General features: G+C 38.2%; 1 protein-coding gene across 2 annotated transcripts; it reads left to right on the plus strand.

Moving 5' to 3' along the window:
- The first annotated feature begins 618 nt into the window (after positions 1-618).
- Zfp97 (zinc finger protein 97) lies at positions 619-26,649 on the plus strand. 2 transcript variants are annotated; one of them, XM_030249764.1, is made up of 5 exons: positions 619-1,048; positions 22,247-22,373; positions 22,616-22,676; positions 23,970-25,225; positions 25,646-26,649. In XM_030249764.1, exons 1-5 carry the CDS (start codon positions 1,019-1,021, stop codon positions 25,810-25,812), a joined length of 1,641 nt encoding a protein of 546 aa, XP_030105624.1. In that variant the 5' UTR covers positions 619-1,018; the 3' UTR covers positions 25,813-26,649. The 2 variants fall into 2 exon arrangements, with proteins under 2 accessions (XP_030105624.1, NP_035895.3); NM_011765.5 differs by having other exon boundaries at positions 894-1,048; positions 23,970-26,389.

Below are 26,649 nucleotides of genomic sequence, written 5' to 3' on the forward strand. Positions count from 1 at the left end.
TTACAGTTGTTACGTTTTATTCCTATACATATTATGATATATACTGAAAACCCGCTGAGACATTCAGCCACATGGACTGAACAACCACTGGATTGCTCAACTTCCCATTGGTATAGAGTTATAGTTGGAAGAGTTGGCTATCAGCTTGGGAGCCATACTAATAAATCCACTTTCCACATACATAGAGAGACCCTAGAGCATTTTCCTAGTACACCTGTGTTTTTGGTTTTACTTTATAATTTTATTTTATTTTTTGGCACTTTTCTACAGAGGAAAAGACAATAGAATAGTAGATTATAGAATAACAATAGAGCTCCAGCTGGAAAGTTTGGGCAATTTACCTGAACCCAGTAAGAAGCCACAATACAAAACGTTGTTTCTTAAAGTCACTCTTTAATTAGCAGTTAAACTGGGAACCCTTCCACTTGTGAGACAGTTTTTTCACTCCACTGCAACTTTAGTAATATGCTTCATTCCACTAGCAATAAGAGGAAGTGCCTTCAGAGGGCAGTGGACTCACAGGCAAGAATTTGAGTCCTTGCTCTTGAGAACAAGGTCACAGCCCACAAAGGGGAGGAGCAGGCAGCCAATCAGAGGTGAGCTGGAGAGATGGGGCGGCAAAGGCTGGGGTGTAGGCTATCGGAAACCTGGGACAATTGCTACCAAAATACAAATCTCTGGTGATCTGGAATAGATGTGGGTCTAGATTGGAAGCCTGTGCACTGAACCACTATTCCGAGTTGCGTTTGCACCCTCTCAACCTGAGAGAGTTGCTCCCTGTCACTCAAGATTTACTAGCCAATCACAGCATCAAGTAGCATCTGCCAGTCATAAGAGGAGGGTGGTTTTTCCGGAATGCATTTTCCTGTTTCCCTGTGGGATCTGCCAGTCATAAGAGGAGGGTGTTTCTTCCGGAATCCTTTTCGCTGGTTTCCTGTAATTAAGCAGGCTTAAGTGATTTGTCCTGTGTGCTGCTGGGTACTGTGAAGGAAGCTCAGGCAAGTTCTGAAAGTGCGACATGATGAGGATATTGTCACTTCCCACAGAGGTGAGGAGCGGGATCGGGTGTGCTGGGTCCTACGGAAGGCTGGGTCGGAACCAGCAGCTACATGCAGACACCTGCGAGTTGCCTCGTGGTTTTAGCCGCTTCTGGACCCAACGGTGGCTCTTGCATAACTTAACTATCTGGGCTGAATATTCACAAAACCTTTCGAGCAGGGTCCTGTGTATAGAAACACCCTTAGCAGGATGCCAAAGTCAGACAGGCTAAGTTTCTTTCGTGTATTCTACAAGTTGTTCTCTTGGCCTTTAGCATTGAGCTCTGTACAAGGCGATAAGAATGGATCAATTCGCATTCTTCTACGTGCTAACCGCCAATTGAGCCAGAACCATTTGTTGAAGATGCTGTCCTCTTTCCACTGGATGGTTTGAGCTCCTTTGTCAAAGATCAAGTGAGCATAGATGTGTGAGTTTATTTCTGGGTCTTAAATTCAGCTCCATTGATCTGACTGTCACTGTACCAGTAACATGCAGGGGGTTGTTTGTTTGTTTGTTTGTTTTTGTTTTGTTTTATCACAATTGCTCTGTACTACAGCTTGAGTTTCAGAATGGTGATTCCAACAAAGGTTCTTTTATTGTTGAGATAGTTTTTGATATCCTAGGATTTTTGTTATTCCAGATTTATTTGCAAATTGCCCTTTCTAATTCTGTGAAGAATTGAGTTCCAATTTTGATGGGGATTGCTGTGTATCTGTAGATTGCTTTCAGCAAGATAGTCACTTTTACTATACTAATCCTGCCAATCCATGAGCATGGGAGACCTTTCCATCTCCTGAGATCTTCTTTGATTTCTTTCTTCAAAGCCTTGAAGTTCTTATACAGATCTTTCACTTCCATAGTTAGAGTCACACCAAGGTATTTTATATTATTTGTGACTATTGTGAAGGGTGTTGTTTCCCTATTTCTTTCTCATCCTGTTTATCATTTCTGTAGAGAAAGGCCTCTGATTTATTTGAGTTCATTTTATATCCAGCTACTGCACTGAAGTTGTTTATCAGGTTTAGAAGTTCTCTGGTAGAATTTTTAGGGTCACTTATAGATACTATCATATCCTCTGCAAAAAATGATATTTTGACTCTTTCTTTTCCAATTTGTATCCCCTTGATCTTCTTTGTTGTGGAATTGCTCTGGCTAGGACTTCAATAGTTATGGAGAAAGTATGCCGCCTTGTCTAGTCCCTGATTTTAGTAGGATTGCTTTAAGTTTCTCTCCATTTAATTTAATGTTGGCTACTGGTTTGCTGTATTTGCCTACGAGGTAATGGCCTGCTCTTGTTGAAGGACACTGTACCTATTCATACTTTCAATAATATCTATCTTTTAAAGAAGTCAATTCTTGATAACACTTTTTAAGTTTTATTTTCTTAGAATTTCTCTGAACATCTAGATTTTTTTTTTCTCTTTAGTGTTTCTGGAGATTTAAGTATTTTATCCGTTTTCTCAACTGCTATGATTATTTGTTTCTCTTTAGAGGAATTTCTTCCATAGCCCAGGCTTGCCTTTTGCTATGTAATTTCTTTGAACACCTAATCCTGCTTCTGCTGTCCAATGCCTGAAGAGAATCATATAAATTCTTCCAGGATGAGCCCTGACTGGTCAATGAGGGAAAAAGACAGAGAGATATGAATGAAGGAATGAATGATCTCCTACCTCCACCACTTTCTAGGGGAAATTATAGATCAAGAGGGACATTGGTAACAATTGATTTCACTGACCAACTTTGATAATGGTGTATTCACAGCAACCAAAGGGAGTGGGAAGAACGATGGAGGGAGCTTTCTTTGAAAATACCTTCTATTATCAGTGAATACTGATGTTATCAATGTTAGATGATCAACAAAAGTCCAAACTTGAAAATTTACGTGGTTCATAGAATGAGACGATCAAGAATTTAGATAAGGAAATGAATTAATTTTTAGACACTAAATATCTGTAGGTACGTGAATTCAACCAACACTTAAGTGCTTGACAAATTTCTGTGTCTATGACTAGTAGGAATTTTACTATCCCAATTTTACAGTGTGCATTGGGAGAGAAATGTATGAGTAATACCTGGTTCGTCTAATACTTGGATAACTTTTCAATCATAAAGCCAATTTCAGCTTTTAAAAATAAATTTTGATATTATAATTAAATCCTTTAGGTTTATCCTTTCTCACTGTTGTTAAGTCTTATGGCCCAGCACAAATGGCTTAGGTGCCTATTTAACAAATCAAAGCAGGCCAGAATGTCAGTTTCTCCCCAAATCCCCCAGTTACCCTTTACAGTGTATGCCTAACAAAGCACACCCTGGATCTTAGGGATTGGCATATACATCTCCCTGCTCCCCTTCCTTATGTAATCCACCCAAATTTGTTAGAATATCTTTTTCATCTATCATTTACCCACCTCATCACTTTGTCTGGTTTTCCTCTCCTCTCCTTCCTCTCTTCACATGGCTTTGGTTCCACTTGACTCTGGTCACTCTCTAAGATGTTCCTTTCTCTAACTCCACTCTCCCATGTATCAGCAATAAACTTTCTGTTCCACCATGTCTAGGAACAGCCATGTTCCTTTCCTTTTTATTTCCTTTTCCTTTCACCTCCCGTTAACCACTCCTTGTTTTCACATTTATGGCCACATCTACCTTCAATTGTTGCAACATTTTTAATTTAATTTCTTTTGAATATTTAATTTGATTTGATTTTAATTTTTTGAATTTAATTGAATTACCAGCCACATGGTTGTGTTTCATGGAAATTAAATTCCAGGCCATATACGGAGTTTTGAGTTTCAGGGGTTTTTCAGGTGTGCGTGGTGCTTGGCACAAAGCAGACATTAAATTGTTCTTTACCATTGTTTTGCATGTGGGCTTCAGTTGTTGTCCTGAAATTACAAAGAAGTATGAGTGGCTGCAGAGACATACAAACACTTTTGCTCATCTGAATTCACAAAGAGAGCTGTAAAATATTGAGCTGCTCTATTTGGAGGATAGATCAGTAGTATCTTTTTTTTTTTTCCAGTTTTTAAAATCTGGTTGAAACACCACTAAACATGGTACAAGTGGAAAAAAATCTCTTATGAAGTCCTCTGAATGAAAATTGTGAAAAGTTCCTGAAGAGACAGAAACCGCTCCATCTCCAAGGGAGAATACTCAGCGTAACTGTGGCTTCATAGAATGAATTGGTTGTGTTCCTTCTGTTTCTACTTTGTGAACTAGATTGAAGAGTATTGGTAGTGCGTCTTTTTTGAAGGTCTGATAGAATTCTGCACTAAAACCTGTCCTGGGCGTTTTGTTTGTTTGTTTGTTTGTTTGTTTAGGAGACTTTAAATGACTGCATGTATTTCTTTAGGGGCTTAAGAGACTGTTTCATGATTTATCTGATCCTGAGTTAACTTTGGTTTTTATTATCTGTCTAAAAACTTGTCCATTACATCCGGATTTTCCAGTTTTGTGTAAGATATGGTTTTAGTAGTAGAATCTGATAATTTTTTGAATTTCTTCAGTTTCTGTTGTTATATCTCCCTTTTCATTTCTGATTTTGTTAATTTGGACACTGTCTCTGTGCCCTCTAGTTTGGTGTGGCTAAGGATTTACATATCTTGTTCATTTTCTCAAAGAACCAGCTTCTTTGAACCAGTTTTGTTGATTATTTGCATAGTTACTTTTCTTTCTGTTTGGCTTATTCCAGCCCCACGTTTGATTATTTCCTGCTGTCTACTTCTCTTGGGTTTATTTTCTTCTTTTTGTTCTAGAGCTTTCAGGTGTACTGTTAAGATGCTAGTGTATGCTCTCTCCAGTTTGTTTTTGGAGGCACTCGGAGCTGAGTTTTCCTCTTAGCATTGCTTTCATTGTGTCACCTAAGTTTTGGTATGGTGTGCCTTCATTTTCATTAAATTCTACCAAGTTTTTAATTTCTTTTTTTTTTTTTTTTTTTTTTTTTTTTTTGCTTAACCAAATTATCATTGATCAGGGCATTGTTCTGCTTTCATGTTTATGTCAGCTTTCTGTTGTTTTTTGTTACTATTGAAGACCACCCTTAGTCCTTGGTGATCTGACAGGATGCATGGAATTATTTCAGTCTTCTTGTATCTGTTGAGGCCTGTTTTGTGACTGATTCTATGGTCAATTTTGGTGATGATACCATGAGGTACTGAGAAGAAGGTATTTTCTTTTGTTTTAGGATGAAATCTTCTATAGCTATCTATTAAATCCATTTGGTCCATAACTTCTCTTAGTTTCAATGTGTCTCTGTTTATTTTGTGTTTTCATGATCAGTTCACTGATAAGAGTGCAGTTTTGACTTCTCCCACTATTATTGTTGATGTGCAACGTGTGCGGAGGCTTAGTTGTGTGTGTAGAGGCTTAGTAGCGTTTCTTTTATGAATGTGGTTGCCCTTGCATTAGGAGCGTAGATATTCAGACTAGAGAGTTCCTCTTGGTAGATTTTCCCTTTCAGCAGTATGAAGTGTCCTTCCTTATCCTTTTTAGATAACTTTTGATTGAAAGTTGCTTTTATTCGATATTAGAATGGCTACCCCAGCTTGTTTCTTGGGAACATTTGCTTGGAAAATTATTTTCCAGCACTTTTTTTCTGAGGTATGTAGCTTTCTTTGACACTAAGGTGAGTTTCGTGTTTGCACCAAAATGTTGGGTCCTGTTTATGCATCCAGTCTGTTATCCTATATCTTTTTATTAGGGAATTGAGCCCATTGATGTTAAGATATATTAAGGAGTAGTGATTGCTGCTCCCTGTTATTTTTGATATTATTTTTATGTTTCTGTGGCTATTTGCTATTCTGTTTGTTGAAAGATTACTTTATTGCTTTTTCTAGGGTGTAGTTTTCCTCCTTGATTTATATTTTCCATCTGTTATCCTTTGTAAGGCTGGCTTTGTGGCAAGATATGGTGTAAATTTGTTTTTGTCACGGAATATCTTGGTTTCTACATCTATGGTAATTGATGGTGAAGGGCAAAGCAGGGAGATGGGGTATGGGATAAGGGGCTATTAGGAGGGGGAAAAAAACAGGAAAGGGGGTGACACTTGATGTAAATTAAGAAAATATCCAATAAAAAATGTCCTCTATTATCATCATGAGAAGTGATTTTAAATCTAAACCTTGCTTTTCCAGTGTGATGGGGTATCCAGGACTTGCTATGCTGGGAGAGTTGGGTGCAGATGATGCCAGATAGCCTTAGTTTCTGTGGCTTATGTTCTTGTTCTTGCCTCTCCCCATCTGATTATCTCTATTGCTACTTGCGCTCACTGTCTCTGACTGGAGCCTGTCTCTCCTGTTATTGTGGTTGTGTCAGAACTCAGAGTCCAGCTCTGTCTGTGATCCTGAGATCCTGTGTGTAAGAGCTCCTGGAAGTCAAGATGCCTTTGGGATCCTGAAATCCTGGTGTGACCAAGTTCTGCCATCCTGTAATCCTATTATCCTATAATCCTGGGTGTGTTAGAGCACCTCGAGTGCAGCTTCCTCTAGGTGTTGTGGGATTGGGTGCACAGCTAGCAGCCAAGGTCTGCTCAGGGACTGGCTCAGGCTAGAAAGACTTAATGTATTATATAGTGAATGTATCATCAATACTCTGTAACATTAAAGATGATTTTTTGTTTGTTTGTTTTTATTGTTTTTGTTTTTTGGTTTTTTAATACACAGTTTTGTGTGTGTTTGTGTAGCCCTAGCTGTCCTAGAACGAACTCTGAAGACCAGGCTCGCCTGGAAGTCAGAAATCTGCCTGCCTCTGCCTCCCAAGTGCTGGAATTAAAGGCTTGCACCACCACTGCCTGGCCATAAAGATGTATTTTTCATTTGAATATTAATTCAAACATTAGGTTTTCTTAAAGGGAAGCAAGAATATTTTAGAATTCAGTGAGCAGATACCTTTGTAATTCCACTATTCCAACTATTGAAAAATAATACAAGAAAATGACATGAGCAAGTTTTATGTTTATATGTTGTTTTGTGTGTGTGTGTGTGTGTGTGTGTGTGTGTGTGTTTGTGTGTGTGTGTGTTTGTGTATGTATTTCTCACTTTGAGGTGGGCAAAACTTTGATTTCCTACGTTAAGTTAGGGCCTAGGAATGTGCTTGTCATGAACTCCTGCATGATGTTCATCTTGTACCCAAACAGAATGAGAACTATATATGTCAAAATAATGCTTCCCTTGTCTCCATTTTATGCTTTTCTTTGTTTATTGTTGTTTCCCTTCTTCCATGAGTTTTCTCTTAGGAAATGTTGGACTCATTTAATTGGAACTAGATTCTTCTCTCATACAGTATAGCAAGGCCACTGTTTTCCTCCCTCCACTCCATTCACTTATCCTCACCCTCTTCTATCCTCCTCCTCCATGGATCTCCTCCCCTTCTTCTGTTCTCTCAAAACAAGATAGAAAAGCCATGATGAAAGCTCTCCTTTTGATCTTGGACTTGGCAAGCAAATGGGAAGAAAAGAGGGTCAAGACCAAGCAAAAGAAGCAGAGATACACCTGCTCCCAGGGAGAGAAATTATTCAAATTCCCATGGTAATAGCCACGACATAGAGGAATAAGGCCTAGCTAACATACATGCTAGCCCCATTTTTGCCTAATAAGTCCATGTGAGGATTCCTAGAAATCCAGACAGTGTAAGCCATGGGTTCCCTCTGATGTCCAGCTCTTCTAGTTAATTCAAATGTTGTCTAACCACCCAATAAATTTGTCACAACCTTATTCAGGCTGGAGAGATTGCAGTTGGAGGGTTTTGTAGCTTTTATTATGTCGAGGATTTTCTATTTATTTATTTATTTATTTATTTATTATGTGAGTACACTGTAGCTGTCTTCAGACACTCCAGAAGAAGGTATTACGTTTCGTTACGGATGGTTGTGAGCCACCATGTGGTTGCTGGGATTTGAACTCGGGACCTTTGGAAGAGCAGTCGGCACTCTTAACCACTGAGCCATCTCTCCAGCCCCCCACGATTTTCTTTTTGTGGCCCAGGGAGTACCCTCTCTCCACAGAGAGACTAGAACATATTTCCAGCTCTTTTTTCGAACATAGGGGTGAAAGACCCAAGCCTTTACACACTTGATTTTCAGTTTGAAATGGCTGTGTCAAAGTTGTCTTCAAGAATGAGTCCCTGAGGTCAGTTTTCAGTGAGTAATTTTCCCCCCTAAAATCAGCATGAGATCCTTAGAGACCTCTTTGGCCAACATCTCAAAGAAATGCAAACCTTTCTTCACAGTGCTGGCTATAAAGATGGCCAGTTCAGAAACTCCTTTAGTCGTGGTCAATAGGATCGCCATCATTGTTTCCTGAAGGTTTTCAGTACACTAGGTTCCTATACTAACCTGGAAATTCCCCCTAATTCCAGCTCTTTCTTCTTGCATCTCCTGCTCTCTTCCTACATTCCCATCTAAATGATCCCTCCCACTTCTTTTCACATTCACCCCAATCTAACCATGGAGTCTGTTCTTTTTCCCCTTTCCAGAAAGGTGCATGCTTCCCTCTCTATCTCTCCTCTTCCTCTAACCTATCAGGGTCTGTAGAAGGTAGCAGCTGAGTGATAGTCCATGGTGTCAATGTACCTTTTTTTTTTCATCCATTCTTCAGCTGTGGGACATATAATCTTGTTTTTAGTATCTGGCTAGTACAAATAAATCTATCAACAGAGTTGATCAAGTCTATTGTCGATGGAGAAACTTTTGCATGTATGCCTGTCTTAGGTGTTTATTGCTGTGAAGAGACACGATGACCAAGGCAGCTCTTTTTTAGATTATTATTTATTTATTATATGTAAGTACACTGTAGCTGTCTTCAGACACTCCAGAAGAGGGAGTCAGATCTTGTTACGGATGGTTGTGAGCCACTGTGCGGTTGCTGGGATTTGAACCTAGGACCTTCAGAAGAGCAGTCAGTGATCTTAACCGCTGAGCCATCTCTCCAGCCTGCCAAGGCAGCTCTTATAAGGACAACATTTAATTGAGGCTGGCTTACAGATTCAGAGATTCTCTCCATTATCATCAAGGCAGGAGCACCAGCGTCCTTACAGGCATGGTGCAGGAGGACCTGAGAGTACCTACATCTTCCTCTGAAGGCTCCTAGGAGAAGATTGTCTCCCAGGCAGCTAGCATGAGGATTTTAAAGCCCAAGCCAGACAGTGGCACACCTGCTCCAACAAGGCCACACCTACTCCAACAATGCCACACCTCCTTATAAGGCCACTATCTGAGCCAAGAATATGCAAACCACCATAATGCCCAAGAGAGTGGTATACCTGGGTATTGAGGTAGATGGATTCCCCTTTTTCTGACAACCATGATATTGATTTACACAGTGTCTGTTTTAGCTTGCAGTCTCTCACAAGCTGCAGAGGTATACTCTCTATAATGTGAACAGTCACTCTGTTATTGATCTTAACTATTCTGACATGTTTAATGACATAGAAGGTTTCCTTTCCATTTCTGTAATGTTGAATACTTGTTTCTAAGCCATTGAAGATTCCTCTGTTGAAAAGTCTCTGTTTATATATGAACCCTGCTTTTGATCTGCTTTTGTTTGTTTTTATTTTTAGACTATCTCGATTCTTGTGGTCTGTATATATTTTGTATGTTATGTCTCATATTTTTCTCTTATATAACACTATGAGATATGGATATGGCAAAAATCTTTTCCCATTTTGTAGACTGTCTCTTGTCCCACTGACTGGATTTTTGCCTTCCAGAAACATCACAGTTGCATGATGTCCAATTTACTAATTACTGATCTTATTGCCTGAGCTATTCGTGTTCTTCCCATAAGAACAGTAATGTGTCTCCTGTGACAGTGCACTCAAGGCCATTGCCCGCTTTCTCTTCTACCAGGGCCTGTGTGTCTGGTTTTAAGTGTTTAATCCACTTGGACTTCTGTTTTGTTCAGGGTAAAGAATGTAGACTTCTTTGCACATTCTTCTGCATGTAGAGCATGTTATAGTTTAACAAGCACCACTTGTTGAAGGTGCTATGGGTTTTTAGGTATGTTTTGTTTGTTTCTTTGTTCATTCTTGTTGGCTTTTTTGTATGTTTCTTGATTCCTTAGCAATCAACAGGTTTGTGTATGTCATAGGAATTATATCTGTGTCTATACCTCTGTTCCATTAATCAACTGTCTATTTGTGTCCCAATACATTGCATGGTTTAGTTTATATTTAATTTTTGGAGACAGGGTTTCTCTGTGTATCCCTGGCTGTCCTGGAACTTACTCTGTAGACCAGGCAAGCCTGGAACTCAGAAATCTGCCTGCCTCTGCCTTCCAAGTGCTGGAATTAAAGGCATGCACCACCAACTGACTGGCTATATTGCAGGTATTTTATTGTAATAGATGGCTTTGGCTCTCCAGGGTTTTTGTCCTGGGAGCTGGAAACTATCCTTTCAAGGTCTATTACAAGCTACTTTTTTAATTTTGACGGGGATTTTATGGAATTTGTAGAATACTTTTGGCAAGATGGGTATTAATCATACTAATCTACGAGCATGAGAGATTTTCCCATCTTCCTATATCTGCTTCAGTTTTTTCACATAGTTGAACTTTTTTATTATTTTTTATTTTATTTTTTGTTTGATTGTTTGTTTGTTTTGCTCTAGACAGGGTTTATCTGTCCAGTCCTGGCTGTCCTGGAACTCACTCTGTAGACCAGGCTGGCTTCGATCTCAGAAATCCACTTGCCTCTGCCCCCCAAAGCACTGGGATTAAAGGCGTGTGCCACCACTGCCTGGCATAGTTGAACTTTTAATCATGCATGTACTTCAGTTCCTGTTTTAAAGTGGTTACTGGTTAGTTCATATTGTTGATCCACTTGTAGGGTTTTAGATCCCTTTAGCTCCTTGGGTACTTTCTCTAGCTCCTCCATTGGGGGCCCTGTGATTCATTCAATAGCTGACTGTGAGCTTCCACTTCTGTGTTTGCTAGGTGCCAGCATAGTCTCACAAGAGACAGCTATATCAGGGTCCTTTCAGCAAAATCTTGCTAGTGTATGCAATGGTGTCAGTGTTTGGAGGCTGATTATGGGATGGATCCCCAGGTATGGCAGTCTCTAGATGGTCCATCCTTTCGTCTCAGCTCCAAACTTTGTCTCTGTAACTCCTTCCATCGTGTTTTGTTCTCAATTCTAAGAATCTCCTGTATTTCTTTACGGGAGATATTTATTTCCTCCTTAAGATCCTTTATCATTTCCATGAAATGGGAATTTTAGATGATAATCTTGCTTTTCAGATGGGTTAGGGTATCCAGCGTTTACTGTATTGGGAGAATTGGGTTGTGCTGTTGCTGAGTACCATTGGTTTCTGTAACTTATATTCTTGTGTTTGCCTTACACCATCCTGATATCTCTGTTGTTATATGAAGTTGTTGTCTCTGACTGGTGCTTGTCCCTCCTGAGAACCTGGTTATGTTGGGCCTCCTTGGTTCAGGCTATATCTTCAGGCTGTATCGGTGTGGGAGGGGGGTCTGGAGCACCTGATCTGTGAGCCTGGCTGTGGCAGACATCCTGGGAGACAAGCTGACTCTGGGTCTAGGTGGAGTTAGTGTACTAGTGTAGTTCCAGGGCACTGTTTCAGACTAGAAGTGTGTATCTCTGGCAGGGTGGGAGTTACTGTGTCTTCTGGGGCCCAGGATGGGAATCCCAGGTCAGGTGTGGAAGACTCACCTGTGAGTCTGGTAATGTCAGAACTTCTGGAAGTCATGCTGTGAGATGTGTGCATGGGAGGGAAGGGGTTGCTGGAGCACACAGTCTTATGTCACTGTTTCTAATGGGTGTTTTCTGTACTTATGAAAATGATTGTGTGTGTGTGAGTATGAGTGTGCACACAGGCATGCAAGTTCATGCCCTTTCAAGAGTTCCACATATATAAAAGTAAAACATGAAAAGTAAAATTTCCAGAGCATTTGAGAATGCTCCCTGCTTTTACTGATTATCCAAATTGAATACCTAGCATTCAAGTCCTTTGGCATCTGTCTTTAGGGTATGGTATCCAACTCTTTCTTCTGGCTTTCTGTGACTCTGAGATTTGGTAGCTACCTGTGGAAAATAACCATCAATTAAGAGGTGGATTCCATGTAGGTGAATCAAATAATGCTATTTTGGATAGCCCATAAGACCTAAATACTCCACACAGTTTATTACCAATATAAAATCTTCAGACCAGCAGGTTAAGCCAAAACCCAAGTATTTGGAGGTCTTTGTGTACTCTTGAGGATCAAGAACACAGAGCATTTAAAGGCCCTGTCCTCGCATCATACTTAACAGCTTCTTGGAGATGACGCATACAGTTTTATAATAGCTAAATAATTATGAAAACCTGCCCGTAGAATGTTACAATTAATTTTGTTGTGCATTGAATTTGCCATCAAGTGTATCAAATTCTAGTTAAATCTGAAATTACCTCCACAACTGGAGAAACCTTTGAATGGACCTGCCATTTCAAAGACTCCTCAACAGAGGAATGGATACAGAAAATGTGGTACATCTACACAATGGAGTACTACTCAGCTATTAAAAAGAATGAATTTATGAAATTCCTAGGCAAATGGATGGACCTGGAGGGCATCATCCTGAGTGAGGTAACACATTCACAAAGGAACTCACACAATATGTACTCACTGATAAGTGGATATTAGCCCCAAACCTAGGATACCCAAGATATAAGATACAATTTCTAAAACACATGAAACTCAAGAAAAATGAAGACTGAAGTGTGGACACTATGCCCCTCCTTAGAAGTGGGAACAAAACACCCTTGGAAGGAGTTACAGAGACAAAGTTTGGAGCTGAGATGAAAGGATGGTCCATGTAGAGACTTCCATATCCAGGGATCCACCCCATAATCAGCATCCAAACGCTGACACCATTGCATACACTAGCAAGATTTTATTGAAAGGACCCAGATGTAGCTGTCTCTTGTGAGACTATGCCGGGGCCTAGCAAACACAGAAGTGGATGCTCACAGTCAGCTAATGGATGGATCACAGGGCTCCCAATGGAGGAGCTAAAGGGATCTGTAACCCTATAGGCGGAACAACATTATGAACTAACCAGTACCCCAGAGCTCTTGACTCTAGCTGCATATGTATCAAAAGATGGCCTAGTCGGCCATCACTGGAAAGAGAGGCCCATTGGACACGCAAACTTTATATGCCCCAGTTCAGGGGAACGCCAGGGCCAAAAAGGGGGAGTGGGTGGGTAGGGGATTGGGGGTGGGTGGGTATGGGGGACTTTTGGTATAGCATTGGAAATGTAAATGAGCTAAATACCTAATAAAAAATGGAAAAAAAATAATAAAATCTAAAAAAAAAAAAGAAAAGAAAAGAAAAAAAGGACTGAGTCAGCTAGCTGGTTGTCAGTGTTTCCAAGGCGGATGAACCTCTCTGCACCTTTGGCAAAATGAAGGCTTAGCAATTTGTTGAGCTCCCTTCTCCACTGCTGGCACCTAAAATCAACAATTGTGAATCAAGGCAGACCTATAGCTATGGAGCTAACATTATTTGGACAGTGATGCCAGTCATGTGGGCCACAATAGGCCTTTCTTTTTTGCAGTTTATTTTCCCAATGTCTTAGGAACTTTCGTAATTTGCTTCTATATTACTTTATAGAATGGCATAAAAATATCATTCTTACTAACACAGACCCCTGTGCACTTCACCTTCTGAAATTGTTTGTTTAAATCATCTTTCATTGCTTACACTGTTCTCAATTATTTTTTGAGGGTTACATATCCCTTAGAAAATACTGCACATATATATTGAAAAAAAATTAGACCCTATATCAAAAGATAAAAAAGTAAATCTACCTGTCCTCTCCCTAAAAAAAACCAATGTACTCTTGTAAAATTTGTAAGTTTGCCACCATTGTTATTAGAGCAAATGGGGCGTGTATTATAAATTCATCTCACAGTTTATGTTATTTGAACTGGTGGATTTATTTTTCAGTTCAAGTAATAAATGAACATTTGTTCTAGTGTGAGAAGTGCTCTGTGCACCTTCCATACACTGACTTATTTGTGAAAGCATCAAGATCTATTTTATCATATAAGATAGGAAATAATATTTTTGAAGTAATGATTAAAAATATATTTTATAAAAGCTGTATATACATTAAATTAATACTCTACATGATTAGCTATGATACAGTGACTAGAATATGTGATACAGCCATTGAGAATGATATTGTACAAATAATTTCAGGTTGCATTGTATTTGAAATAAACTCCTAAAGACAGCAGCTAATTTCTCTCAATTACATTGGATCTGAGAGAATTAACATTATAGTGGTTACATTGAGACAGGTTGATATAGTTATATGTTATCAGTCATCTTGCATTCATATAGATATTTTGCTTTATATCATTATGAATAATTAATTTTTATTCATTGCCACAACTTGAATTTCCTATACCACTAACCATATTAAATTCACATTTACATGTATTACACATATCGCAAGATAGGCAGAAAACCCACTTTCCATGTTGCCTAGTGTGAGCCTTTGACAACTTTTAAGACTCTCTCAATCAAAGCTATTAGCCTTTGTGGTATATATGTTATAATTCAGTGTTCTACGTTTCTAAATGTAGGACAAATCTTGCTGGTGGGTTTTCACGATTATTTCTCCATGGAAAAATTATATTGTGGAGAATGTACTGTGAAACTCAATTCTCAACATGTTGGCAGTTTCTGCTTTTGATGAGAACACAAGACCATGATATAATTGAAATATGCAAAGTTTAAATTATATTGACCTTCTGATACCATCCATAGGACTGTTCTAAAATACTCTTTTATTAGTAATTTCATTATGTATTTTATTAGCACTGTTATTCATGGAATATATAAATTTCATCATGCCGCCCTATAGTCAGAGCTTCATGATCAGAAAGCAGGAAGAAATTAAAGAAGGCATTGGAATAATACTTTTACTGTGGATTGAGACAAAGAATGAATAAATTTGAAATTGAAAACAATCTTTACTATTGTCTCAAAAACATACCATAATGTCAATACTATAGTGGCTACAAAATGTATGATCATTTCACACAGAAGAGAATATCTTGTTCTTCAAAACTACTATCAATGATTTTGTCTTGAAAATGAGAGATAGTAATGAAGACTGTCATGCATTTCTTACATGCTTAAAGTTTCTCCCCAGTATGGATTTTGAGGTGAATTTGAATATGTGAGGTATTGGTAAAATACTTTGTACATTCTTTTGACTTGTATTTTTTTTCCTATATGGGTTCCAGTATATACTGAAGACCAGCTGAGATATTGATACTCAGGCACAAGTACTGAAGCACTACTGGATTCTTCAAATTCTCATTGATTTACACCTCTGTTTGGACTAATTGGCCCACAGCATGAGACCCACTCTAATAAATCCATTTTCAATACTTATAAAGTAAATGATTAAAATGAATAAATAAATAAATGATAAAAATATGGTTGAAAAAAATGAAGAAAAACATAAGACTTAAGATGTAGGTATAGACCGGGCATGGTGGCATACACCTTTAATCCCAGCACTTGGAAGGCAGAGGCAGGCAGATTTCTGAGTTCGAGACCAGCCTATTCTACAAAGTGAGTTCCAGGACAGCCTGGGCTATACAGAAAAACCCTGTCTCAAAAAAACAACAACTACAAAAAAGATGCAGGTATAGATAAAGATGAACAGAAAGGAACACACAAACAAAAATAAAAATTAATAGGTTGATCAGAAGAGTTGAAGAAGACTATGAATATTTGGACTGGATATCCTGCTGCCATCACTCAGCAGGGATGTGATGACTTCTGTAATAGCTTCAGCAAGAATTGGAAGTCCAGTTAACAGTCAAGATACATTTTGAGTAAGTGAGTGGTATGCAATGCGTGAGTTGTGGTAGCAGTATCCACATTTAGAGTAGCATGTCATGAAGGTAAAGCTTCCATTATGAAGAATTTAGACTTTTAGTTGCACAACTAGTAATAAATATGAATACATAATTGTATCATTTCTTGAAATTTTTTGACAACTATAATCTACTTTGACAGATTTTCAGTCCTCCAGGAATACAAATTAATCCTCCAATCCACAAAGTCCATATCTCCAGGTCAATAGTATAAAAATATTAGTAATGCTAACATTTATATATATATATATATATATATATATATATATATATATATATATATATATATATATACACACACATAAATAATGAATAAATTTGGAATTATGTATTATGTATTGTGAGTATTACCAAGGACACTGCAAAACCACTGAATAAGACTGCTCTGTGACTGCAAAAAGATATGTATATACATGTTTCTCAGGCTGTCTCTTTTGGATACAAAAATGGCAAAACTTGAGGAAAGCCTTGGAAGATTTGAGGGGGTAAATTTGCAGTGAGAGTGAGTGTAGAAGTGGGAATAGTGTGGAAGATAGGGTGGTATTCCTGTGGCTCAGAAAGCCTGGGGTCTCATGTGGGTTATATGGTATATGTTACAGGTATGTGTTCATATGTGGCAATAGACCAGGCTCAGCTTCAGAGAGGATCTGAGAGAAGAGGTGTCTGGCAGTGGTGAAAAGAAAAAGCATAGATTCAAAGTGGATGACATTTATTTTTCTGGATATGGATTTTCCTTCTGCTAATATTTCTGTGCTGCTCTGTCTCTCTCTGGAGATTTCCTTGTCTATATTCTGCTTGATTGCTATTCTGAGAGACCTCTATGTCTATGTCCTGCTTTCTTGCTTCTCTCTCTCTCTCTCTCTCTCTCTCTCTCTCTCTCTCTCTCTCTCTCTCTCTGTCTCTCTCTCTCTGTCTCTCTCTCTCCCCCTCTCCCTCTCCCTCTCCCTCTCTCTCTCCCACTCTCCCTTTCTCCCCGTCTCCCCCTCTCCCCTTCTCCCTCTTTCCCTCCCCCCTCTTTCTCTGTGTGTGTATGCATGTGTACTCATTTTCCTAGCAGTTTTCTCTTCAGTTTAAACATTTCTCTGGTAAGCTCATCTCCAACAGAATACAAGTACAGTTTTGTTTTGTTTGTTTGTTTGTTTTATTTTACCTATCAATCTACTCATTTACTCCAGGTTTTAGGTTTTTTTTAATCTTAGGAATCAGCATTCCATGACCCCAAGCCTTTGATTCTTAGGAGACTCGGGTGTACATTTTTTCTTAGCATTGCAAAATAACTCAAAGCTCTGTCTGCCTTTGTTAAACACAGATGATAGGCTAGTTGGGTGTGACCCTGCACTGAACTTATCATTTCCAGCAAGCCAGAGGGTAACCTTGCTGTGTCCTAGTTTGATCCTGAACTCAGGAACCTGTCTTGTCTTCCTAAGCTTAAGCAATCAAACAAGCAAACAAACAAATAGATGTAACTTTCTAACAAGTTGGCTCATAGTGTACTGCTTTTGTTGATTCAGAATTGTGAAGACTATCACATAATTCATATTGAATCATTACTTTTGCATAGTTGAGAAAATATATATTCAAACTCATGTATAGAGGGTTCTTTCCCTTAAATGCTGTACTGAAGGTCCTAATATTTACCATTTTGCAGACATAGCCACACCCTTAACTCCTGGACTCCAGCTGTTTCTAATTATCATGGAGTCATTAACCTTAACACTGAGGACATTCCTTGCAGATTGTGAAATATGTAGGTCTTTGGGTCGATTCCATTGGTCCACATATCTGTTTTTGTACCAATATCATGCAGTTTTCATCACTATTGCTGGAGCAATAGTGCAGCTTAAGTTGAGGGATGGTGATTCCTATTGAAGTTCTTTTGCTGTTTAGGATTGCTTTCACATTCCTTATTTTGTTTTGGTTTTTTGTTGTTGATTTGTTTTGTTTTCCCCCTATGAAGTTGAGAATTTCTCTTTCAATATTTGTAAAAAAAAAAAAAAAAAGTTGTGTTAGAATGTTAATGGGGTTACACTGAACCTGTAGATTGCACTTGGTAACTTGCATATTTTCACTATATTAATCCTACCTATCCAATGCTTGGCTGTGAATATCTCCATCTCTCATTCAGTTACTGGTAGAGCCTCTCAGAGAACACCCATGCTAAGCTCCTGTCTGCATAGCAGGCATAGCATAGCATCAGTAATAATGTTAGGGTTTGGTGACCACCCAGGAGATGGATCACAAGTCGGCCAGAAAGTATTCAGCCATTAGTTTGTGCTCTCCTCCATTTTTATCCCCAGATTCTTTTGAGAAAGGAACAATTTTGAACGGAAAATTTTGAATGTGAGGGCCTCCACTGGGGTGGAGGTGGTCTCTTCAGGTTCCTTACTCCCTTTATTGCACTTTTGACTAAGGTTACCCCATTGTGTCCTCAGAGCCTCCCCTTAGAGTTTCTACTCTAAGGGAATTCTTCTCAGTCATTGGTATGCCAAATGTCAGTGCCTGTAGTAACAAAGCTAGCTCCTAAATAATTGAAACTGGACCATTATATTCATTTATTTATCAAGCTTTAAAGGAACGATAAGCAAGCATTTTTCTTCTATTTTCATCCTCTGAGTTTATCTGACCAATTCCCAGTCAAAACTCCTGTGATACTGCATTTTTTTCACTGATCTGTGTCTCTAGGCTAGGGGTGTTTTCTCCTTCTGAATTTTTTCAATAAACCTATTAAGTCCATGACTAAGCAGGTGATAGAATAATGCAAGACCTCCTCTAAATAAAACATGGAGAAGAATAATGGGAGTGGTGATTCAGTCCAGGAGTTATCAAGAGAAAACACCCCTAGCCTAGAGACACAGATCAGTGCAAAGTGAGTTCCAGGACAGCCAGGGCTATACAGAGAAACCCTGTCTTTAAAAAAAAAAAAAAAAAAAAAAGAAGAAAAGGAAAAAAATTATATTTGAATCCTTTAGGCTTATCCTTTCTCACTGTTGTTACATCTCAAGGCCCAGCACAAATGGCTTAGGTGCCTATTTAACAAATCATAGCAGGCCAGTTTGTCAGTTTCTCCCCAAATCCCCAGTCTCTACCTTTTATAGTATATGGCTCACATAACCTACCCTGGATCCCAGGGATTGGTCTCCAACTCTCCCTGCTCCCCTTCCTTATGTAATCCACCCAAATTTGTTAGAATATCTTTTTCATCTATCATTTACCCACTTCATCTCTTAGTCTTGTTTCCCTCTCCTCTCCTTCCTCTTTTCACATGGCTTAGGTTCCACTTGATTCTGGTCACTCTCTAAGATGTGTCTTTCTCTTAACTCTGCTCTCCCATGTATCAGCAATAAACTTTCTATTCCAGCATGTCTAGGAACAGCCATGTTCCTTTCCTTTTTATTTCTTTTTCCTTTCACCTCCCAGTAACCATTCCTTGTTTTCACATTTATGACCACATCTACCTTCAATTGTTGCAACATTTTTAATTTCATTTCTTTTGAATATTAAATTTGATTTGATTTTAATTTTTTGAATTTAATTGAATTACCAGCAACATGGTTGTGTTTCATGGAAATTAAATTCCAAAGCACATAGGGAGTTTTTAGGGTTGTTTGTTTGTTTCAGACAGGGTTTCTTGGTATAGTGCTGGCTGTCCTAGAACTCACTTTGTACACCAGGCTGGCCTAGAACTCAGAAATCTGCCTCTGCCTCTCTGCCTCCTGCCTCCTGCCTCCTGCCTCTGCCTCGTGCTGGGATTATAGGTGTGCGCTACTACTGCCCAGCTGAGTTTTGAGTTTTAGAGGTTTTTCAGGTGTGCATGGTTCTTGGCACTAAACAGACATTAAATTGTTCTTCATTGTTTTTTGTGGGGACTGCAGTTGTTATCCTGAAATAAATCATAAATCATAAATCATAAATAAATCTGCAGAGACATATAAACCATTTTGATCACCTGAATTCACAGAGATCTGTAGAGCATTAGACCTTTCTGTTTGTAGGAGAGACTAGTAGCAACTTTTTTTTTTCATTTTTAAAATCTATTTCGAACACTAAACATAATAGAAGTAGGAAGGAGAAAAAAATTTCTACCTTGTTCATGCGAAGATCATGTGCCCCGGTACAGTGCAATGCCAGGGCCAGGAAGGGGGAGTGGGTGGATTGTGGAGCACAGTGTAGGGAGGGTATAGTAGGGGGCTTTGGAGATAGCATCTGAAATGTAAATGAAGAAAATAGCTAATAAAAAAAAAGTGCCTAAACAAAAAAGAAAAAGAAAAAAAAATCTCTTAGAAATCCTCTATGAAAAGAAATTGTGAAAAGTTCCTGATTACACAGAAACCACTCCATCTCCAAGGGGGAGTACTCAGTGTAACTGTGGCTTCCTAGAATGAACTGGCTTGTGTTCCTTCTGTTTCTAGTTTGTGGCATAGTTTGAAGAGTATTGATATTCTTCTTTGAAGATCTGATAGTATTCTACATTAAAACCATCTTATCCTGGGGTTTTTGGGGTTTTTTTTTGTTTGTTTGTTTGTTTTGTTTTGTTTTTGGTTGGGAGACTCATATATTATTGATATTAATACTAATATATATATTTACCAGATATACCAAAAAGCACACCACTCCAAGGGGTTCCACATGAGAGAGGTTTATTGTGTAGGGACAAAGGGGACAGCAAGGCAAGTAGAGGGGTGGAGAAGAAAGAGAGTGAGGAGAGGGTGATCTCCTAATTTATATGGAAAATGACATCACACAAGTAAGGTTGGGAGGTGAACTGAGTAGATTCTGGGATTGAGGTTGTTGGCTTGGCAACACAGGACATGGGTCACATCTTTAGCACCTGGGTTTAGAATGTCCGCCTGCTAACAGACTTTTAATGACTGGTTCTATTTTTTAGTGGGTTATACGACTGTTTAGAAGGTTTATCTAATTCTGATTTAACTTTGGTATTGGTAACTGTCTAGAAAACCGTCCATTTCATCTACATTTCCTCAACTTTTGTTGAGTATAGTGTTTTGTAATAGGATCTGATATTTTTCTTCAATATCTGTTGTCTCATGTGGGTTTTATGGTATATGTTACAGGTATGTGTTCATAGGTGCCAAAAGACCAGGCTGGGCTTACAGAGATGTTTTGAGAGAAGGGGTATCTGGGTGTGGTCATTTTTACTATGTTAATCCTATCTATCCAGTGCTTGCCTGTGAGCATCTGCAACTGTCTCATTCAGCTATTGGTTAAGCCTCTCAAAGAACACCCATGCTAAGCTCATGTCTGCAGTTACAACACAGCATCAGTAATAAAGTTAGGGTTTGGTGACCACCCAGGGGATGGATTCCAAGTTGGCTCAGTCAATGTTCAGCCATTTGTTCATGCTCAGCTCCATGATTGTCCCCACATTCCTTTTAGTAAGGAACAACTTTGAGGTGAAAATGTTGGATGTGAGAGCCTCCACTGGGGCCCTGTCCATGTACTGGAGGTGGTCTCTTCAGATTCCATATTCACTCTGTTACACATTGAACTAAGGTTACCCACATTTGGGCCTCAGAGCCTCCCCTTAGAGTTTCTACTCTAAGGGAATTCTTGTCAGGCATTGGTATGCCAAATGTCAGTGCCTGTAGTAACAAAGCTAGCTCCTAAATAATTGAAACTGGACCATTATATTTATTTATTTATCAAGTTTTCAGGGAACAATAACTAAGCAGATTTCTTCTATTTACATCTTCTAAGTTAATCTGACCTATTCTTGGTCAAAAATCCAATGATACTTGCATTTTTTCACTGATCTGTGTCTCTAGGCTAGAGGTGGTTTGATTCTTTAATTATTTTTTTTTTGTTTTTTTGTTTTGTTTTGTTTTTGGTAAGGAATAGTGTATCATAGTATACAACTCTGACTATCCTAGAACTCATTGCCTATACCAAGCTGGCAGCAAGAACAATGAGATGTTTGTGCCTCTGAATCCTCAGTGCTGTAATTAAATGCATTCACGAATCTAAGCACCTTGTTCATTACTTTTGTAATGAGAATATTTCATACAATATCTCTGTGTGCTTACTAGTATTGATCTTTTTGCTTGTCTCTTTATGTGCATTCATTGGCATTTGTCTTCCAAGACTTTCTCCAACTCAAAGGGTGAAGGAATGACAGATGAGAACTCATTATTCAGTTTCCTTCAAAAAAGACTTGGTGATCATGAATACATTATAACTTCTGTGTCAGGAAACAAGTGGGCGAACTACCAACATTATTTGAAAATATTGTCAATGAAATGTACAAGTCTAATATTTCATTCTCATGCTAATTTTGTATGTATACATGGGATGTTTTAGAACGCAGTGACGTACTATGATGTCCTGGTGAGCTTTACTCAGGAAGAATGGGCTTTGCTGGATCCTTCCCAGAAGAGTCTCTACAAAGATGTGATGCTCGAAACCTATAGGAACCTCACTGCCATAGGTAAGATTGTGAATGTTATTTATCTTTTTGAAAGAGGGGGCAACTGTATTTTAGTTGTGTGGTTGTATGTGTGGTTGCTTGTTTTTCTTTTTGTTATTGACGTACATGTACACTTTCATTTGAGAAGAAGGAAGAATGATGAGAATAAATTAGGCTTGTTTGTAAGGATCACTGAAGATAGTTTCTTAAATTTTGCCTGAATTCCACAAATATATCATGTATTTCCTTGTACTGTCTTCTAGGCTATAACTGGGAAGAAGATAATATTGAAGAAGATTGTGAAAATTCTGGAAGACCCACTAGGTAATTTTCTTGTGCATGCTGATCCAAATATGCCTTTGAAGAAATCTTAGTTTGTTCTTGAATTTTTAGTTAAAATCAGGGGTGTAAATAAGCACAGTTTTATGGATACTGATTATTAAATACTCATAAAAGGGACAACTCAGTGTCAGGTATTTGATTGTGTTTGCAAGGCTTTCCTTTAAGACAGAAAACACGGAAACACTGCCTTAACAGACAGTACCTTATCAAGCACAGCCCCATTCATTCTACGGTGTAGATCTGCCAGTCTGTTTAGTCTCATGCCACTCAGCTAGTATAAAAACTGTACACACTGAGTATGAAATCAGTTTATATCCAAAACTGTCTGATATGCAAACAGTCCATAGTATACTGATGTTACTCATATACTTGTGGCAAGGTTGCTTCTATTATTGAGTGTGGAAGTTCATGGAAGTGAAAAAGTTTGTTGTGAAACCTTAATCTAAATGCCACATGTCTAGGAGGAACAAAAATTAAAACTAAGTGAATACAAGGTATATATATTTTGTTATTCTTCCTTATGTAGTTGTATTATATAGGACAGATATATCTGTTTGTGTGTCTGTATATCTGTCTATGTGTCTGTCTTTCTAATCTGTCTATCATCTATTCATTGAACATAAATGATATAATACTCTGCCTAAGGCATTTTGACATAAAACCTATATAGCTCGCTCAGGACAATTACAAGATTGGTTAATTTTCCCAACATAGAATAAATTTGTCGAAAATTATGAAGGCGTACAATTAATTGAATTCACAACTTCTTTGTGAATACATCAAAAACCTCAGACTACAGAAAATCCTATGAGTATTAGTAATGTAGAAATATTCTGTTTGTCCTGTTTAACTTCCCAAATGTTGTATGGCTCATATTATAGGAAAATTCATGAATCCAATCATTGTGGTAAAGCTGTGAATGCTTGCACATTTTATCAAATATATGAAAACCTCATAAAGGAAAAAGATATTGTAACTTTGAGTCATTTGATAAATGCTTTTTCCATCACAGGTACTTTTAAAGATGTAAATAATAACCATAATGAATCAAACTAATATGGATAAAAACAACATGACAGAACCTTATTATATCGGATTCCTCTTTACAATTGGAATAGATTGTTAACCTAATCCATACAGATACATGATTCATTGGTATAATAAATGGGGTAAACCTTATACATTTACCAATTGCATACACAGGCTTAAATAAAATCATACTATAGAGAAACACTCTGAAAATATCTAATGTGTTAAACTCTATTTATATCACAGGCATCTTCAAAGGGATGGACCAAGTAATACTGGAGAGAAACCCTTTGAATGTATTCAATATGATGGAGCCTTTGCAAGAAACCATCATCAGTTACATAAGGACACTGGATCTTTCATGTCTTATACTGATCGTCAAATACATAGAAGACCACACACTGAAGAAAAAGTCTATGATGGTAACCAATGTGGTAAAACCTTTTCATGTCACAACCATTTTGAAATCCGTAAAGGAACATATACTGGAGAAAAACCCTATGAATGTAATCAATGTGGGAAAGCCTTTGCACGCAACAGCAATCTTCTAGACCATAAAAGAATACATACTGGAGAGAAACCCTATAAATGTAAGCAATGTGGCAAAGACTTTACCCATCACAGTACTCTTCATATCCATAAAAGAATACATACTAGAGAGAAAACCTATAAATGTAACCAGTGTATGACCATTGCTCATCTTCAATGTCATAAAATAACACATACTGGAGAGAAACTCTGTGAATATAACCAATGTTGGAAAGCCTTTGCATATCACAAAACTCTTCAAATCCATGAAAGAACACATACTGGAGAAAAACTCTATCAATGTAACCAATGTGCCAAAGCCTTTCCATATCACAGAACTCTTCAAATCCATGAAAGAACACATACTGGAGAGAAACCATATGAATGTAATCAATGTGGCAAAGCCTTTGCATGTCTTAGAAATCTTCAAAATCATAAAACAACACATACTGGAGAGAAACCCTATGAATGTAACCAGTGTGGCAGAGCCTTTAGACAATATGTTTATCTTCAGTGTCATGAAAGAATACATACTCGAGAGAAACCCTTTGAATGTAATCAATGTGGCAAAGCCTTTGCACATCACAGCACTCTTCAAAGACATAAAAGAACACATACTGGAGAGAAACCCTATGAATGTAATCAATGTGGCAAAGCCTTTGCATGTCCCAGATACCTTCAAATCCATAAAAGAACACATACTGGAGAGAAACCCTATGAATGTAATCAATGTGGCAAAGCCTTTGCTTGTTACCAATCTTTTCAAATCCATAAAAGAACACATACTGGAGAGAAACCCTATGAATGTAATCAATGTGGAAAAGCCTTTGCATGTAACAGATACCTTCAAATCCATAAAAGAACACATACTGGAGAGAGACCTTATGAATGTAATCAGTGTGGCAAGGCCTTTACATGTCGCAGTAATCTTCAAATCCATAAAAGAACACATACTGGAGAGAAACCCTATGAATGTAACCAGTGTGGCAAAGCCTTTACACAATTTTTTCCTCTTAAACGTCATGAAATAACACATACCAAAGAGAAACCCTATGAATGTAACCAGTGTGGCAAAGCCTTTACACGCCACAGTACTCTTCAAATCCATAAAAGAACACATACTGGAGAAAAACCCGTATGAATGTAATCAATGTGGCAAAGCCTTTGCAGGTCACAGTACTCTTCAAAATCATAAAAGAATACATACTGGAGAGAAGCCCTATGAATTTAACCAGTGTAGCAAAGCTTTTACACAATTTGTTCATCTTCAGTGTCATCAAAGGTTACATACTGGAGAGAAACCCTATGAATGTAACAATGTGGGAAAGCCTTTGCATGTCACAGTACTCCATGAATTCATAAAAGAACACATACTGGAGAGATACCCTATGAATGTAACCAGTGTGGCAAAGCCTTTACACAATTTTTTCCTCTTAAACGTCATGAAATAACACATACCAAAGAGAAACCCTATGAATGTAAACAATGTGGCAAAGCCTTTACACGCCACAGTACTCTTCAAATCCATAAAAGAACACATACTGGAGAAAAACCCGTATGAATGTAATCAATGTGGCAAAGCCTTTGCAGGTCACAGTACTCTTCAAAATCATAAAAGAATACATACTGGAGAGAAACCCTATGAATTTAACCAGTGTAGCAAAGCTTTTACACAATTTGTTCATCTTCAGTGTCATCAAAGGTTACATACTGGAGAGAAACCCTATGAATGTAAATAATGTGTCAAAGCCTTTACATGTCACAGTACTCTTCAAATCCGTAAAAGAACACGTACTGGAGAAAAACCCTGTGTATGTAAACAATGTGGCAAAGCCTTTGCATGTCACAGTACTCCATGAATTCATAAAAGAACACATACTGGAGAGATACCCTATGAATGTAACCAGTGTGGTAAAACCTTTGCACGACACAGTCAGCTTCAAACACATAAAAGAATACATATTGAAGAAAAACCCGGATAATGCAGTGAATGTGATAAAGGCTTTGTTATTGTAGTCTGAAAAGGAATTTTAAAAACAAATTCTTGTGAAAACCCTATAAATGTAATCAATCTAATAAAGCCATTTGTTAGCAGTCACCTTCTAAGGGATGCAACATAGTTTATGGGAATATAGTGGGTGGGTGTGTCTGATTCTTTTGCCTACTCTCGAGATGGTTCATGTCTTAATTATTTGCTTTGCGAGGTTTGATATGAGTGTTTGTGCCTATTTTTATCAAAATATGGTATGCCTTGTTCATTTGCTATCTCTGAGTATGCTGCTCTGTTTTCAGGGGAAATGGTAGAATATATGGGTGTGATGTTAGTTTGGGAGGGCTATAGAGAAGTGGAGGGATGTGTACTGTGGTCCAGATATAAAGTGGGAGATGAGAACAAGGT

This window comes from Mus musculus, chromosome 17 (genome assembly GCF_000001635.26).
Source record: "Mus musculus strain C57BL/6J chromosome 17, GRCm38.p6 C57BL/6J".
NCBI lineage: Eukaryota > Metazoa > Chordata > Mammalia > Rodentia > Muridae > Mus > Mus musculus.